At 51.3% G+C, this 14,989-nt stretch overlaps 1 protein-coding gene across 1 annotated transcript in view; it reads left to right on the top strand.

The window, feature by feature from the left end:
* Nucleotides 1-14,486, top strand: part of URB1 (URB1 ribosome biogenesis homolog) — a gene marked incomplete at its 5' end in the record, with an annotated part of 66,062 nt that extends 51,576 nt beyond the window's left edge. Inside the window, 9 exons of the mRNA XM_079705446.1 lie at nt 4,015-4,175; nt 4,623-4,734; nt 6,418-6,524; nt 7,043-7,186; nt 8,162-8,271; nt 9,842-10,039; nt 11,214-11,455; nt 12,078-12,647; nt 13,695-14,486. Of these exons, the coding sequence (XP_079561572.1) occupies nt 4,015-4,175; nt 4,623-4,734; nt 6,418-6,524; nt 7,043-7,186; nt 8,162-8,271; nt 9,842-10,039; nt 11,214-11,455; nt 12,078-12,647; nt 13,695-13,876 (1,826 nt within the window). The 3' untranslated portion in view covers nt 13,877-14,486. The remainder of the gene's footprint in view (nt 1-4,014; nt 4,176-4,622; nt 4,735-6,417; nt 6,525-7,042; nt 7,187-8,161; nt 8,272-9,841; nt 10,040-11,213; nt 11,456-12,077; nt 12,648-13,694) is intronic.
* Between the last annotated feature and the right edge of the window lie 503 nt (nt 14,487-14,989).

Genomic DNA, 14,989 nt, shown 5'->3' with positions numbered 1-14,989 from the left:
GGTGGATAACTAAACATGAATAATGTTTTAAGTAAACTTTTATTGAAGTGTGATATATAGACACCAGTGCAAATCATATATGTATGGCTCAAGTTTTGGTGAAACCACTGGCCAGATAGGAACAGAACATAATCGGCAGCTCCTCCTCAGGCCCCTTCCTGGCCAGTACCCCTTCCTCCCCAGTCGGGACCAGTGTCCTGTATTTGAACTTTATGTAAATGGCATTAAACACTTTATATTCTTTTGTATCAGCTTCATTTATCTACATTATATTGGTGAGATTCATCCATGCTGTGTGTAGCAGAAGTTCTCCACAGCATGTCTTTACTTCCTGCAGTGGCACCTGGGTCCAAGTGTTGCTAAACATTCTGCAGTCCTAAATTGGGTGTGTGATTAGTTTGTATGTGTGGTGGCCAGGCTTCAGAGAAACTCATCTCACTGCTCCAGGTCAACCCTTTGCTGAAAACGGAACCTGTTTTCTTAACCTTACTGCTTCTTTTCTTTGAGTCCTTGGCCGAAAAGCAGGGCCAGCCAAGGCTGTTCGCAATGGCAGTGACAAATGCTTTTTCCACAGCAAATTCTTGTCCTCAAGAGAACCGGGCTGAACTCTTTGGCTCCTAATTCACAGAACAGGGAGGCCCACATGCGGTTCGCACCAGACCACTGGACACAGGCTCCATGGACCCCTCCCTGTGACGAGGCTTCCTGGCCGGGCTGCCTCTAGGAGATGGTGTGAGAGGAGGCGTGACGAACGGCTCTTTCTGCTCCGACAGCACAGCTGCACTGCCACCAAAGCCCCTAAAACGTGGGGTGCTTTTTCTTTTAATCCTTGATAATTGTCCTGGTTAAGCCATTTTGGTTTGAAAATCTGTTATCACAAGGCCGAATTTCTATTTATGAGGTTCTTAAAACAAAGAGAATGGTATTTATAACTATTTTTTGATAGCCTATTATGTTTTCAACACTCAAGGGCAGCTCTTTTCCATACATGTTACAAAGCCAAGACTTCCGGAGAATAACAGAGATGACTACAGAACATGAAATTGACTTTTCCTCATGGACACGTGGAAAATCCTTTTCTCTTACAGCGTGTCAGTGATTACTAAAAATATCCCTGCTAAGTACTAGCTATTTTTAGTGAGTGTAATATTAAATGTTGAGAGTGTTCTCTTTTCCAGATTTATTCCATTTATGTGTGTTTGTTATGTAGGTATGTGGGTGTATCTTAAACATATCTCATCTTTTCCAAAACAATATAATTTTATCCCTCAGTTTGATGCTTTGTAAAGCATTTGGCATTTTTTCCCCGTCCCATCAAAAGTAGTCACTTGTTAGAAATGAGAAAATTTAGTCCATAAGCTGTTAGAGCCCAAGAGTCTTCTAATTATTCTTTTTCCATCCTTTTACTTTTTCTTTCCTTCCAGTTTTATTGAGATATAATTGGCATACAGCACTGTATAAGTTTAAGGTGTACAACATAGTGATTTGACTTAACATACATCACGCAGTGATTACGACAGTAAGTTTAGTGAACATCCATCATCTCATATACATATAGAATTAAAGAAATATAAAAAATTTTTTTCCTTGTGATGAGAACTCAGCATTTACTCTCTTAACAACTTCCATATATAACATGTGGCAGTGTTAATTATATTTACCATGTTGTACATTGCATCCCTCGTACTTATTTATCTTATAACTGAAAGTTTGTGCCTTTTGACCGCCTTCATCCATTTTCCCTCCTCCTACCTCCTGCTTCTGGTGACCACAAATCTGACCTCTTTTCCTGTGGGTTTGTTTGTTTGTTGTTTTCAAGTATCGTTGACCTACAACACTGTTAGTTCCTGGTGCATAACATAGTGATTACCTATTTCTCTACATTTCAAAATAATCACCACTCCATCCTTTTACTTAAAATCTGCATCTTGAGGTTAAAAGTGGTTTCTCGTAGACAGCGTATACTTGGGTTTTGTTTTTATATCCAATCTGACCATCTCTGCCTTTTAATTGGAATGTATACACCATTTACATTTAATGTGATTATCGATCTGATTCCACTTTATTTTCTTTTTTGGCTTTTAGCTATAATTTGTGTGTATGCTTGTCAGCATATGTACGTGTGTGTGTGTGTATATGTGTTTTTGTGTGCATGTGTGTGTTGGTTGCTTTAGGGTTTATGGTATATGTCTTCAATTTATTGTGGTTTACTTTCAAGTGAGATTATACCACTTCATGGACAGTAGAAGCACCTTACAATAGTATATATCTCTCCCCTCCTGGCTTTGCGCTATAATTATCATACATTTTCCATCTATTGATAAATGTTAAAAAGCCTACAATATGTGGTTGTTTTTGCTTCAGATTGTCAATTACCTTTTCAAGGGATTTAAATATTTTGTTTACCCCATAGTTATCATTCCTTGTTCTCTTCATTCCTTTGTGTAGATCCAGATTTCCATCTTCTATCATTTTCCTTCTCCTCAAAATACTTTTAAGAATTCTTATAGTTCAAGGCTGTTGGTGATCAATTCTTTCAGCTTTTAGTCTTAACTTTTGAAAGATTTTCATGGGGTAGGAAATTCTCAGTTGGCAGGTTTTTTTCTTATTGTCCTTTAAAGATGTTGCCACCTTGATTCTGGATTGCATTGTTTCTAACAAGAAACAGTGTTCTTATCTTTGTTCCGCTCTATGTTTTGTGACCACTTTTAAGATTTTTTAAATCACCAGTTTCAAGCAATTCGATTATGATAAGCTTGGGTGTAATTTTCTTTATGTTTTTTGGTGTTTGGGGTGTTCATTGAGCTTCCTGGGCCTGTAGGTTTGTGGTTTTGTCAAATTTGGAAAAGTTTTGGCCATTATTTCTTCATTTTTAGGGACTCCAGTTATACATGTATTAGCCTGCTTGAAATTGTCCCACAGCTCAGTGATGCTCATGTTTTTAAAATTCTTCTTTCTCTCTGTGTTTCAGTTCAGTTAGATTCTGTTGCTGTCTTCAGGTTCACTGTTCGTTTTTTCTTCAATGTCTAATCTGCTGATCAGCCCATCTAGTGCATTTTTCTTTTTTGTTTGTTTGGTCTTTTGTTTGTTTTATTGAAGTATAGTTGATTTACAATGTATTTATGTCAAACCTAATCTCCCAGTTCATCTCACCCTCCCCAGGTGACCTATCCCTGTTCTGAGGTTTTTCTTGACAATGTTTATATTGTAAAAAGGCCTGGGTTTTTGTTAAAGAGGATTTGAAGTGTCCCGAATTGCAGGTGTGATCAAGTGGGTCCCCTCATGTATCCGACCTTCTCTCCCGTCACATCCTCTCCTGGAGTAACGTGAGTTTTTCAGGGCCTCACAGGTGATGAGAGAATATCAGCCAGCAAGCTCTGGGCTGTAGCTTTTGTTCAGGCTTGGTGAGCCGCTCTTCTGTGAGATTTCTGTCATTTGTTTGAAGAAAGAACTAGGGTTGCAGAGTGGATATAAGTTAATCCTTCATAAAATCAATAGTCCACCTCAGACCAGTTCGCATTGGCTGTATCTCCCAGCATCGCCGCCTTACGTATTTTCCTTGGCTGTGTTTGTAGGTGGGAACTCAGTGGCCGAGGGCTGAACAGGGTAGACCCGAGAGCCGGCTTTCTCTGCTGACCCTCCGGTTGTGTCCCCCAGGCCTCCGCATGCTGGGATCTCAGTGGTGGGTCCGAATGTCACCTCTGATCTCTGGTTCACTGGGTATTTGTGAGAAGTAATGAAAGATTCCTGGGATTCTTGGGATTTACAAGCATCTTAGAAACTGAAGGCATGTGATTATTGCCATGGAAGAGGAGATAGTCTTTTACCTGGCTTTAGCAGAAGTTAAGGAGAGCAGGAGGAAGACTTGCATTTCTTGTACCGAGCACGCACACGTAGCTGATGGTGGTAAGACGCAAGAATAAATGGAATTCTCTGTGTTGCACGAGTGTCACGGAATCCTAGCGCGCGCGTGTGTGTGTGTGTGTAGTTAATGCTGTATTTTATTTCCCTCAGAATTTGTGGTGGATTGTCGGAAATTTGTGGATTCAAATGCTCTGGGCCTAACTGTCACAGCCCTCAGCAGCTACGACCCCCCGATGCGAGCCGCGGCCTACTCTGTGCTGGCAGCCTACTACTCACAGCTGGAGGGGGCACGCTTCCGGGAGCAGCCCCAGGTGAGCGGGGCTGCGGGGACGGCTCTCCGCCCAGCCTGGTGGAAGGATTTCCTAAAGAGATCGGAGGCGTTGCCGGGAGACTGATACAGGACAAAGTCTGTCCCCTGCTGGGGGAGGGGGGGTGATGCCTGAGGCTGTCTCGGGTCCTCAGCCCCGGGAGATGGAGACAGGTCTCCCCTTACAAGTGGTCTTCTTGTGTCGCGGTGGGCAGAGCAGTTCTAATTTCTGTTGAACTCAGAGGTGACGGCAGCTGTCACCCAGGACACACAGAGCCTCAGAAGCCACGCCTTGAGGGGGTGGGGACAGGCGTCACCTTGGGTGGTCCCTGGGGCGCGAGCAGCAGGCCACTCTGCAAAGCCGTGGTTTAGGCTGTACAAGATAAGGCTGATCACAGCCGTTCTGCAAATTCTCTCTTTTTCTGTTTTCCCCCTTTTTCCTGGTTTGAAGGTGCTGTACCTGTTGGACGTAGTCCGGAACGGGATCCGAACTAAGAACATGAGACTCACCTTCACCTTGACTCTCTTCATCGCCAAAGCAGCCTTGCAAATTTTGAAACCAGGTACCACTGACAGAATCAGGTTGGGGTGAGGTGGAAATTTTGAGGCTGAGCAAGGCCACTTGGAGGCGTTCATCCCGCAGGCATAACCAGTCCACCACACACGTGAGGGAGACGGATCAGGGTCACACGTGCAAGGCGCAGAAGAGTGTGTGTGATGGGGGAAGATCATGTGTTCCTGTTTGCCTGTGGGGGTATAAAGCTGTGGTGAAAGCAAATCACAGCTCCCACTGAAGGGACTGCTCGAGGGCGTCACGGATCCATACGTGAGCGCTTAGAGGGACCTGACACGGAGGCCCGTCCATGCTGGCGGCTGCCGCTCTGAGCTCGGGGGTCAGCGTCAGTGTAGCATACCACCTAGAGGACAAGCGGCCTGTGGGTCCCAGTGCAGGTGTCACCCAGGGCATGGAACACAAAACACTCTGCTTTGTTCCTCACAGCAGGGCACTGCCGAGGTAGTGTGAGCACAAGTCAGTCTATCATAGGACCTTTTTTTTTTTTTTTGGTAATTAGTGAAAAGTCATAGAATGTTGATAACGTTAGGGACCACAGGGTTGTTTTTAGATGAGGAGACAGCCTCCCAGCTGGGGCCCCCAAGGTTCAATAGCTTGTTCAAGCCCCACAATCAATCTGTAGTCAAGTTGCTGTTAGAATTCAGATTTGATTTTCATCTCCTCCGTATCTTTATTTTTGGCTGCGTTGGGTCGTCGTTGCTGCACGTGGGCTTTCTCTAGTTGTGGCGAGCGGGGGCTACTCTTCGTTGTGGTGCACAGGCTTCTCATTGTAGTGGCTTCTCTTGTTGCAGAGCACGGGCTCTAGGCACATGGGCTTCAGTAGTTGTGGCTCGCGGGCTCCAAAGCGCAGGCTCAGTAGTTGTGGCGCACGGGCTTAGTTGCTCCGCGGCACGTGGAATCTTCCCAGACCGGGGCTTGAACCGGTGTCCCCTGCATTGGCAGGCGGATTCTTAACCACTGCGCCACCAGGGAAGTCCCCCCGTATCATTTTTATTACATGGTTTTTTCTTTACCTTAGAAATTACGGGAGGAAAGAAGGTAATTAGCCATTTAGACTCCAAAGGAACAAACTCTTCTGTGAAAATACCCCAGCAGAGGTCAAGGTGGATGGTCTTGGCCTCCCATCCAGTCTGTGCCCTCTAGGCAAGCTGTCCCACATCAGACCTCATGTCGGTGTTGGAGCACAGGGCAGCATCAGTGATCCAGAGTTGGGACCAGGGGAGGAGGTGTCGGCCCCGTTGCACTCAAGAGCCAAGTGACTCAGGGTGCGTGTGAGCCCCCTTTGCTGTGGCAGTTGCCTCAGCGGGAGGCCGATGGGCTGGGTGTTAGCCCTGTGCTGTCTGAAGTGTGGCCAGGCCCCACTCTCCCTACCAGCTGATTAGAGCTTAGGCAGTGGGCTGATGCCCGGGGAGGGGTGACATCTCTGAAGGACTGGACATCCTCACGTAGTTCCTGGGCTGCAAGAGAAGCCCATGTGCTGTGTAGAACTAAGGTGTCTTAACTGCGTTTTAATTCTTGAGAACTAATAACCTGGATCAGGATTGGAAAGCCCCGAGGGGGCAGGGGTTTATGTCTGACACCCCACCCCGCCAGGGCCCTACTACCCTACTCCAGCCGGCCACGGGCTGTCCTGTTGGCGCTCTGGTGAGTGACTGTCTCCTTGTGTTCACAGAGGAGCACATGTATTTGAAGGTCAACAAGTTCCTGCTGTCCCATGAGTACCTGAACATGAACAAAGTTCCAGGCTTCTACCAGTTCTTCTACAGCTCGGACTTCGAGGTAACGCTCTGAGGTCTCGGGGTCCTGGAAAGGCTCCTAAATGGGATGCTCAGCCACTGCGCTGACGTTTCCCCGAGGAGACTGTCAGCTACAGAGCACGGGCTGGGGTGGAGCCGGGGGCCAGGCGGGCCTGTGTGTGGAAACGCTTCCCATTCCACACCTTGATTCTTGGGTGGCTTCTCAGACCTCACAGACTACTCCAGAGACCTCGAGTCATGGCATCCTCGTTGTATTTTCTTGGTGAAGCACTGGGTGGAATACTAATGTGCTTTTACAGAACACCCCCTGTGAGTGAGCACAGTTCACTGGGTAAACTTGACCTGGTCCCTTATTCCTGACCTGGAGAAATGGAAGCAGAGAGGAGATGGAGGATTTTTAATAACATACCCAGAAACGGAGGGTGGGGGCAGCCGTGCTGCAGCCTTTGCCCCCAGTTGAAAGTACTGGTGTTGGAAGGGTTTTCAGGGGAAAAGGTCTTCACTTATTTAACGATAGTTTCTTGGTTGCTTGGGTTACAGCAGAAGACGGAGCGGGAGTGGATGTTTGGCCTCCTGCGCCAGGGGATGCGGGACAAGCACTGCTACGAGCTCTGTGCCAGGCGGGGCGTCCTCCACATCATCCTGTCCTTCTTCAGCAGCCCGCTCTGCGACGACGTGGCCCAGGTAGGCGACCAGCGCTCCTGGGGGGCCGAGGCCTGGGCCCTTGCGCGGGGTTCCACCTGCCAGTCAAGTCCCCGTGGAGTCTCACCCAGCCTGGCCTCCCGATTCTACATTAGCTTCCGGTGCCCTGGCCTGGGGGCGGGGCCTGTGGAGAGGGAGGGAGGTAATGAGTACCCAGGTGGCTCTGGAACAGCTGAGAGCTCTAGAAACTCATCACCCCATAAATGACTGAGGTGCTTGGAGACACGCCCGAGCCACCGGGATGTCTCACAATGCACAGAAGCTGCAGGTTATCAAAACTCGGCTGGGAAAATGAGTCACGAGTCGGAACTGCCTGCCTCACGGCTGACGAGGGAGTCTGCACATTAGCTCTGCCCCTGGAGCCAGAGCTCATGTCGCGTGAGACGTAACTGGGAGAATTCATCCGTATTTTGATTAATTTCTAGCCCGGTCAGCTTCTGCTTCTGGTATCATGTAAAATGTGGGTAAATAGGAGTGAGTTTGAATAAGCCGAATTCGAGTGTGGTAGATTTCTGTTTTTTACAGCATGTGAGAACTCTAAAGCCCCCAGTTAACAGTTCCAGCAGGAGTCCCATCTTTCAGTCCTCTCCAGGTGGTAAAATCAAGGCAATGAATGAGCCGCCAGCAGTTCGTGGCTGGGCTCGAAATGGGTCCGCCCTCCTCCCCACTCAGGCTGCCCCAGATGCGGGCCGTGTGGCTTCCATGCTGTGCCTCTGCTTGTGATGGATTACCGGGTGGGCGTCCCCCGGCTCGAGCTCGCTGTGGCCATCTGTGTCCTCTGGCTGTCATTGTGGGGAAGGGTGGTCCCCCATGGCCACCACCCTTACAGACTTAGCAGATGTCACGTGCAGCCACTGCCTGTAATTGGAACCTACCATTCTAGTTTTTAAAGTGTTCCCTGGATCAAGTAAGTCAGGTTTTCCCACTGAAGAGTAACTTTTTGTTTTGGGTTTGCAGAATTGGATTTTGGAAATTCTGCAGAACGCTGCCCGGGATGCCAAATCTGCCTATGAGATCCTGCGGGATTACAGCCTCTTAACGTGGATCCTACACATCCTGGAGAGCAAGTAAGCACCGTGTGTGTCTGGGTGTGTGTGTGAGTGTGTATCTGTGTGTGTGTCTGTGTGTGTGTATCTGTGTGTCTGTGTGTGTCTGTGTCTGTGTCTGTGTGTGTGTGTCTGTGTCTGTGTCTCTGTGTGTGTGTCTGTGACAGTGTCTGTGTGTGTCTGTGTGTGTGTGTCTGTGTGACTGTGTCTGTGTCTCTGTCTCTGTCTGTGTCTCTGTGTGTGTGTGTGAGAGCAGGAGAGTGTGTGTGCTGTGCGTCAAGCAGAAGGAGGTGACGCGGAGACCGGGGTGCCTCCTGCCGTCTCTCGTGTCCGCTGGAAGTGTCCCGGAGAATCTGTGTTCCCGAAACAGCATCCTCTACACCACCTTTCCGTCTCTTGTGCCAGGTCCAGGCTCCTCCCCTGGAGTGGGGTCCCCCATCCGAGGTGTCAAGGTCTCTGCCCTTCCTGAGGCAGAAACAGGGAGTTCCTGTTTCAGGAGCGCTCGTGCAGTGATGTGGGTTCGCACTCCACTCCCGCCCGGGGTCAAGGTGCTCGGTGAAGAGCCGGTGCCGGAGCAGCGTCGAGGGCTGGAGCGGGTGTTTGTCTTGTTACTGGGGCTGCTGTCACCGGGCGGCTCAAACGACACAGTTTCATTTTCTCGCCTTCTGGAGGCTGGAAGTCCGAGATCAGGGGGCCACATGGTTGGGTTTGGTGACAGCTCGTTTCCTGGCAGACACACTGCCCACTGTGTCCTCACGTGACCAGGGAGAGAGAATGAGAGAGCTCTGGTCTCCTTCTCTTCTTACAGGACATTAATCCCATCATGGGGGCTCCATCCTCATGACTTCTAAACCTAATGGCTTCCCAAAGGCCCCACCTCCAAATATAGTCCCATTGGGGTTAGGGCTTCAGCATCTGAATGGGGCGGGGGACACAGTTCAGTCCATAGTGTGATCTGTTTTGATTCTTAACACTCTCCTGAGTTTGAGGCTGTGTGAAAAGATGAAGACCTTGTCTCAGCAGACAGCCCTTGGTGGCAGGGATCTTTCTTTCAGACAGCTACCTATGATGATAAGCCTGGGGACGTCCAGGCTCTTTCATGCATTTTTTTTTCCTTTTGTGCATTTTTTAAAAAGAATTAAAAGATTTTTCTCTGAAAGAAAGTAATGTCTTATATCTAAAGGCAGCATCGGCTGATTATCTGTTCCTGGCTGTTACCTTTATGCTTTAGGGTTGAGTTGTTCTCGTGGGCAGGAAGGCTCTTCTTAGGGTGCCGCAGCGGCTCCAGAATGTCCCTTAGTGGGGACTGAGGTGGTTGGCTGTCTAGAAAGGAGGGTTGGGGCCTCGCCCTGGGGTGGAGCTGCCTTTCTGGAGCAGACGTCCTGTGTTCACTCAGATGCTGTGTCCCCCTCTTTGGGGGCTGCAGCAGGAGGTGCGAGGATAGACGTTTGGGGGACAGGGGAGAAGTCTGCCACTCGGGAAGGTCACCACCGTCGCGGTCTCCTGCATGGTTGCCGCCCACCCCCTCCGGGAGACGTCACTGGGAGGAGAGGATGGGACAGGCAGTGGACTCTCCCACGTGTGGTTTCAGGTTCCTGGAGGCTCAGCTGCTCTGCAGCCTCATCTCCCTGCTGCACACGCTGTGGGTGACCACCCTGGGGGACAGAGGCGTGCAGCCAGGGGAGCGGCCTCCTCGCAAGCCCGGGTCCCAGGAGCCCCCGAAGCTGCTCGCCCTGCATTTGGTCGACGAGTTCCTCCACGTCCTCCTTGTGCTCACGAAGCACCTGAGGTAAGCCCCTCCCCACTGGCCACGACCCCTTGGAGGTCACCTGTCGGCCTCCCCTTAGTCACGGCTCCACAGGTGGGCTCTGGGGGGGAGGACTGCTGTCCCTGCGGTGACGCCGGGAAACCTCCTTCAGCTGCTCGTCTTCCCGCCTCAACTTCAGGAGGTTCCTTTCGAGACCGTGAGAACCGAGCACACGCGAAAAACCTAAAGCCTGTCGTGCCAGACCATTTTTAGCAGGCAAACCGTCTATTGGACTTTTGGATCCAAGCACTCCAAATGTTTTATAGAAAGAACGTATTTTCCATGATCTAAGCCTAGGAAAGTTAAGCTGTTCCCAAACTCGCCTCCGCCTTCATTACCCTACGGGCTCCCTTACCCATGAATTTCCTTGAAAATGTCAGTATTTTCCCCTTGGAATTACACTCTTGGTTTCCTCAGGAGAGCTCAGTTCTTCTCAGATTCTGCTGTGTTAGAGAAAGTACACCGTGTGCCCTCAAATTTCTGGTTTGGGAACGGGGGTATGCTGATTGAAACCAGAGGATCGATAGCAAATGGACTGTCATCTCAGAATGAAACTTTCTTGATAAAGGACAGGGCATTTGGTTTTCTGTTGTTCTGAATTCAATTGTTGGATTCACGCCAGAGCTCCCGTTTCTTATTTTGGGGTTGTCTTTGAGAACCGATTCTTATTCAGAATACTGATCATAAATGTTAAAATTGTGGAAGGCAGATGGTTTTGAATTTTAAATTCCTTAGAACTCGGAGGGATGTGCGTCTTCGCAGCGCCCACCAGTCAGGTTTGGCCGTGGGTGGTGCCGTCCCCGGGCTTTGCCGAGCCTTTTCCCTCGAGGCTGAGAGCTCCTGAGTCGGAGAGGAACTGGCGGTGCTGGAGCTGTTTAGCGTGGCAGCTGGCGCCCTCACCGCAGGCTCTGCCCAGCTCTCCCGGTTTCCAGAGCGCTTTCGGTGCCCCCAGGGTGGAGCTCAGACTCCGGGCCCCGTTCTGCCTCCCCTGGAGGGGCTCCCCGTTTCCTGCGCTGTGCGCTGGGCTCCACGCTCTTGTCTGTTGTAAAGGGTCGCCCGGGCTGTGAGTGGACGGTGTGCTGAGCCGCAGGACGAGGTCCTGGGCTGCCGGACGAGGAGGTGGCCCTGGCTCAGTCCGTGGCGTTGGCTCCCGCAGGCCTGCCTTGGCCCCCACCCAGCTCACCAGCTTCTTCGGGGCACTGGACTCCGTGCTGAGGTACCGGGCCACCGTGCTGCAGGCCTTCAGGGACATGAACCGCTTCACCGTGAACGAGACTGTGCTGTCCACCAGGGATGCCCTCGTCCTCCTGCACCAGTGGAGCCTCGTCGAGAGAGACGTCAGGCTCCAGGAGGACCTGAGAGCCGCCGCGGAGAGATGCCAAGTCAGGGAGCTGCTGAGTGAGTGTCGGACCCGCTCCCCAAGCTGTGCTCGCTGCCCTGCGGAGCAGCCGGCGTCTTACCGTCCCTGAGCGGCATGTCTGCAGCTTAGAGACAGAGCCTGTCCGACTTCGTAGCCCGAGAGGGGGCTGGGGGCCGGCTTTGAGTCCCAGCTCTGCCGCTAACCAGCGCTCGGCTGCTACGATAACAGTAACGACGGGTCACAGGGAAGCACTGAGCACTCGCTGTGCTCCAAGCGTGGGGACGCGTCCCGGGAGGGGGCTGGGGGCCGGCTTTGAGTCCCAGCTCGGCTGCTACGATAACAGTGATGACGGGTCACAGGGAAGCACTGAGCACTCGCTGTGCTCCAAGCGTGGGGACGCGTCCCGGGAGGGCACAGCCCGTGGGCCGCCCTACCATCTGCATGTGTGTGTGTTTGGGGGTGGGCGGAACACTAGTCTCACCGCCTTTTCTCTTTCCTCTGTGTGTGTGTGTGCGTGCGTGTGCATGTGTGTGCACATGTATGTGTGTGTGCATGTGTGTGTGTGCACGTATATGTTTGTGCGTATACGTGTATGTGTGCGTGTGTGCGTGTGTGTTGTACGTGTGTGTGTGTGCACGCACACGTGTGTGTGTGAGACAGAAATGCTCAAGGATAAGAACAAGCCAGTTGGGCCAGCCCGAGCCAAAGGCCCCCGGGGCCGGAAGCGGAGGCCTGGGGAGGCCGAGGAGGCGGTGGACCCTGAGCTGCCGGCATCCACCTTGGAGGCGTGCAGGGGTCTCCTGAGGTCCATCCTGACCCACTGGGGGCCCGCGTTTCCTGACCCCGAACCTGAGAGCGAAGGCCCAGGCCCCGTGGGCGCCGTCACCGTCCTGGTGGCCGGTTGGGTGCTGCGCTCCGCGGCCGCGAGCCCGCTCAGTCGGGCGGAGACAGCGGGCCTCCTGGGCTGGCTCAGGAGCCGCATCTTGCCGCGGCCGGCGGTCGTGGCCGACCTCCTTCAGGACAGCGCCGTGGCGAGCGGCGTGTTCAGGCTGTACAGCCGGTTCTGCGGCGCTGAGGGGCTGGCGGGGACCGAGCAGAGCGTGGCCGGCCTCTTCAACGCCGTCATGCTGCAGCTGGAGGCGGCCCGCGGCCCCGCCGGGAGCCCCTACTGGCCGATGCTCGAGCCCGTCCACCTCTCTTCTCTGAACGCGGAGGATGCAGCCACGCGAGGTAAGCCTGGTGCTCAGGTCGGAGGCTGAAGAAACGCGGGAGTGGGCCGGGGGTGGGGAGCATCTCCTGTTCCTTAGAGCCTGTCGTAAGCCTTTGGGGGCTCTCTCCATGGTTCTGGGGATTGCGGAGAGGGCCATGGGACCCTGAGTGTAGGGGGAGAGGAAGTCTCTGCCTTTGCCTTCCGGTGAAAGAAACCTTTAGTGATGGTTTTGCTTACAGTGGAGAAACATGCTCACGTCACAACCTTGTGCCCCACCGGGACGCTCTACTGCAGAGCAGTGGCTTCCCTAAGTTTCTACCGTTATTACCCACGTGAAGAGTTATGTTTCATGTCATGGCCAGGCGTGTGTGTGTGTGTGTGTGTATGTATACACTCAAGCACACATGTGCACAAGAGCACACACGTGCGCACACAAACACAAGTCACACAATTTATGTGCTTGGTGCTTAGCAGGTTCTTAATAAAGGTGTGACTGCACAGACGAGGGAACAGCAAAGGCTGTAGGAGGACTGGAGGAAGGCTGTGACCATGTGCAGGTGGCTCCTCCATCCGGGAGGGTGGACCCTTCACTGAGGGGTGGGGACACGACGGGGAGCAGGGAAGGGGGCGGGCCCACAGCGCGGCAGGTGGGCTCACCTGGTAGCCGGGGTGCCCTGCCCTCTCCTGTGGCCGCGGTCGGGGAGTTGAGTCTGGGCCTGTAAACCTTCTCACCTGTGCCACTGAGGTGATGATGGGAAGTGACTCCGGGCCGCTCCTCCTAAACTTCGGTTGTGGTTCTCGGCCTGGGTGGTCAGCACCAAGGAAGAGGCTTGCCTTGTAGTAACTTTTTCTTTACATTTCACACACATTCATTCATCACGTGAAAAGATAATTTTAAAATGAACAAGAAAGGTTAACCTAGAAGTCAAGCAAAGGTGGAATTAATTTATGGCAGTGCACGCTCACTGCCATCTGGGGCTTCGCACAGCCCCGGGCCCCTGTGCATGTGGGCGGGTGACTTGTTTTCCGACCAGATTGCGTTCTAATGGCCTTGTCCCTTTCCTCAGCCACTGCTGCGTTCCTGGTGTCTCTGTACATTAAGGATGTCTGGCTGGGGGCCCAGCGACCAGACACCCTCTTGACCCACGTCCGGATGGTCCTTGACGCCTCGGAGGACGTGGAAGGTGGTGACGAGGAGATCGTCGTCAGGCTCTGCAAGGACATCGCGGCCGCGATCCCTGACACTTAACCCCCTGCGGCTGGCGCTTCCGGCTCCAGGCTCTAGGAGTCAGGTTGAGTCAAGGGTTTCCATGGAAGGCCTGCGAGATGACAAGCTCTGGATGTTGACCAGGTGTCCTGACAGGAAAAGTTGGCTTCACTTAACTGACTGATAAATAATAAGCTCAAGGGGCCACGTGTGCGAAGCGGTCAGGGTTACAGTGGGCTTGGGGACCTTCGGGCCATGAGCCCCAGTCAGCGCAGACCCTTCCTCTTAGGGGCTCATTGTTCCTCAGAGAAATACCACAGATCGAGGTGGCGCTTCTGAGTGCTTAAGGGATTCATGGACTTTAAAGCTGAAGTGTCCAGAGATAATGTCAGACAGAAGAGCAAGAAGAGAGACGTTTAAAGTTTGCCTTAAGGCTTTAAAACAAAGCTTTGTGTAACTTTTTGAATAAATAAGCCCTGCCAGTGTTGTGTTAAATTATTTTAGTAAATAAAAAGGATGTTACACTAAATCCTTAAAGTATAAAATTGTTTTGACTTCTGCTTTGGAAAGACAGCCTATATTTTTAAAAATTCTGTTTCAAAGGGGGATTTAGAATTTTATAACTTGTTAATAAATGTCTATTTTTGTTAGGTTTTTGTGTTTTGTTTAATTGATTTAATCACAGGCTATTTTTATTCTACAGAGACCTGCATTTCAGAGGTCAGGATTTGACTTTTAAGATTCCTACATTAATTGATATTGTAGCTGACGAATGTTGAATATGAAGTTTCATGGGTTTCCCAGATAAAATTTGGTCCTGATCATTTAAAGCTCTGCATGTACCCTCCTGCACACCCAGGTAGGTGCCCAGGGGTCTGCTGGGCCCTCGTGCCACGTCAGCACACGCATTCCCTGTCTGCCACCTGGGAGGTGGCTGTTTATTTGCCCATATGATGTTTATAGCACTGGCAATGGCTTGGTTTCAGCTTAAACATTTACACTTTTGTCTCCTTCCAGTGTTGTTTAGACTCTTTTCTGGTTTTTTTTAATGACTTCAGATTTTTACCAAGACAAGAGTAACGCTTCTGTGCATTTGTCCCCTTCCCACAAGTGGGGCTCATCGTCTAGAAAACAAGGAGCATCTACCTCCCCTGC

Source organism: Hyperoodon ampullatus (assembly GCF_949752795.1).
Source record: "Hyperoodon ampullatus genome assembly, chromosome: 5".
In the NCBI taxonomy this organism is placed as follows: Eukaryota; Metazoa; Chordata; class Mammalia; order Artiodactyla; family Ziphiidae; genus Hyperoodon; species Hyperoodon ampullatus.
The sequence above is the reverse complement of the archived record's forward strand: the minus strand, read 5'-3'. Positions and strand labels throughout refer to the sequence as shown.